Source organism: Coccidioides immitis (assembly GCF_000149335.2).
Source record: "Coccidioides immitis RS genomic scaffold supercont3.5, whole genome shotgun sequence".
Classification (NCBI taxonomy): domain Eukaryota; kingdom Fungi; phylum Ascomycota; class Eurotiomycetes; order Onygenales; family Onygenaceae; genus Coccidioides; species Coccidioides immitis.
In genome coordinates, this window is record NW_004504307.1 from 3,423,177 (window position 1) to 3,425,676 (window position 2,500).

Consider the following 2,500-nt stretch of genomic DNA (forward strand, 5'->3'; position numbering starts at 1 on the left):
TCTCCAGTAGAACAAAAGGGTAAAAGTCCCCTTGATTTTGATTTTCAGTGTGAATACAAACCATGAAAGTGTGGCCTATCGATCCTTTAGTCCCTCGAAATTTGAGGCTAGAGGTGCCAGAAAAGTTACCACAGGGATAACTGGCTTGTGGCAGCCAAGCGTTCATAGCGACGTTGCTTTTTGATCCTTCGATGTCGGCTCTTCCTATCATACCGAAGCAGAATTCGGTAAGCGTTGGATTGTTCACCCACTAATAGGGAACGTGAGCTGGGTTTAGACCGTCGTGAGACAGGTTAGTTTTACCCTACTGATGAAGGTCGCCGCAACGGTAATTCAATTTAGTACGAGAGGAACCGTTGATTCAGATAATTGGTTTTTGCGGCTGTCTGACCAGGCAGTGCCGCGAAGCTACCATCTGCCGGATTATGGCTGAACGCCTCTAAGTCAGAATCCGTACCGGAACGCGGCGATGTTGCCCCGCACGTTGTAGTTGGATACGAATAGGCCTACGGGCCCTGAACCTCAGCAGGTCGGTGACGGCTCCCGGGAAGAGACTCTCGGGCGCCAGCTGACGGATTGCAATGTCACCACGCGCGGGGATAGATCCTCTGCAGACGACTGAAATGACCAAGCGGGTCGTGTAAGCGGTCAAGTAGCCTAGTTGTTACGAGTCGCTGAGCGTCAGCCCGATCCTTGGCTCGATTTGTTGTAAACACCCTCCATCAACATGTTTGTCTTCGGCAACGCCGGGGACTTGGAGAAGGGTTGTTTTGATAGAAACGATATTTTATATATATATATATATATATGCAAAGAGTCTTAAGAAGTAGTTAACCAGCACGTGATCGATCACACAATCTTTTACACATCTTTTGTTTTCCCTCACTAAGTTTGACCTTGTGATGCTCTTGGTATCTGAAAGAGTTCTGGAAGTTGGCCATCTGACATGACTGGAAGAAATACAAGATGGGCGTTATGGAAAACATAGCAAGTCTTCCCGGATACTTTATTCGAGCAGAAAACATTTGCCTTTGAAAAATTATCCATCATATGTGTGTTGTCAGAAGATGAAGAGAAACGACGAACGGCATTCATATTGGGCGCAAGATCGGAGCATGTGCGCATGTTGTCCCGCAGAGGTATGCGTGCCAATGTTCGGAGTCCACTGCGCACCCGCTCCGGAGTCTGCGCTCAACTCCCGGAGCCTATGCGCAACGTCCGTGGCCGCGGAGCGATGTTATTGTACCGCTACAGACCGGTATGCTGCGGAGTTCCTGTTTGCATTATGGTGCAAGCGTTTGAGAAAAATCAAGCTAGCAGGATGACTGGGTGAAGAACATATTCTTATCTTCTGCTACAATCACAAGTGTCCGCAGGCGGAGATGCTGAGATGCGGAGATGCGGAGATGACGGATCACACATTGAGCGGATACAGACACAACATGTCAGGTTTTGCGCAACTCGTCCGGCCGGCCGGCCGTCGCGCGCAAACTCCGGTACGGCCCTGTTGGCAGAACTTCTGTTTGTAGATGCCGAAAGAAAAGCTTGACAATCATCAGCAGTAAAGGTTTTCACGTTTGAAAGTTGCTGCCTTGCTTGGTTTTCTTCTTGCCGTTGTTTGTACGTAGTTTACCTGCAAGTTAATCTTTACTTTACCGCTTGTGATCATATTTCTAGATTCACGTTCGATGGTCGCTTACAAAAAAAATCATAGATCTTTAAGGAACATCACTATCGAGGGGTGCGCGTCATGTCCGGGGGTCACCGCGCACTGGTCCGGGGGTCATCGCGCATCTGCCCTAGGGGGCACGCGCGCCACGTCCGGGGGTTACCGCCGGGGGTTATCGCGCACTGGTCCGGGGGTTATCGCGCACTGGTCCGGGGGTTATCGCGCATCTGCTCTAGGGGGCACGCGCGCCACGTCCGGGGGTTACCGCCGGGGGTTATCGCGCACTGGTCCGGGGGTTATCGCGCATCTGCTCTAGGGGGCACGCGCGCCACGTCCGGGGGTTACCGCGCACTGGCCCGGGGGTCATCGCGCATCTACTCCAGAGGGCACGCGCGCCTGGTCCGGGGGTCACCGCGCACTGGTCCGGGGGCACGCGCCACGTCCGGAGGTCACCGCGCACTGGTTCGGAGAGTGGGCGCAAGATATTCTTCTTCCGACGACGTTGTTTAAGTCCCCGTTGTTGCCTTAAATCACGTTCTCGGACGGCTCATTTTTGCCTATAGTTTGGCCCAGTTTTACCAAACTCATACAAATTATGTGCATCTTCAATAACTTTGCGGTAGTTCCATCGATAGACCTTCAATTCAACGCGGACAAGCGTCCGGAGAGTATATGTAGGCAGGAGGTGAGTTGGGTCGGCAAGCTGGTCGGATGATATATCTGATGCAGCGTGTGGGCCTGGCTGCCTCTGGCCGATTAACTTCTTTGTGCCTTTGCGCTGCAGATAGCTTTCATAGCTGGCACATGCTTTCTCGGTAGTTGAGCCGTCCA

At 52.1% G+C, this 2,500-nt stretch overlaps 1 protein-coding gene across 1 annotated transcript in view; it reads right to left on the reverse strand.

Annotated features, from left to right (window-relative positions):
- Window positions 1-1,943: 1,943 nt before the first annotated feature.
- The window catches only part of CIMG_13638 (uncharacterized protein), a gene marked incomplete at both ends in the record, with an annotated part of 673 nt that continues 116 nt past the window's right edge, over window positions 1,944-2,500 (reverse strand). The window contains 2 exons of the mRNA XM_004444883.1: window positions 1,944-2,193; window positions 2,260-2,500. The exon at window positions 2,260-2,500 is cut by the window's right edge and continues 44 nt beyond it. Coding sequence (XP_004444940.1) covers window positions 1,944-2,193; window positions 2,260-2,500 — 491 coding nt within the window. The remainder of the gene's footprint in view (window positions 2,194-2,259) is intronic.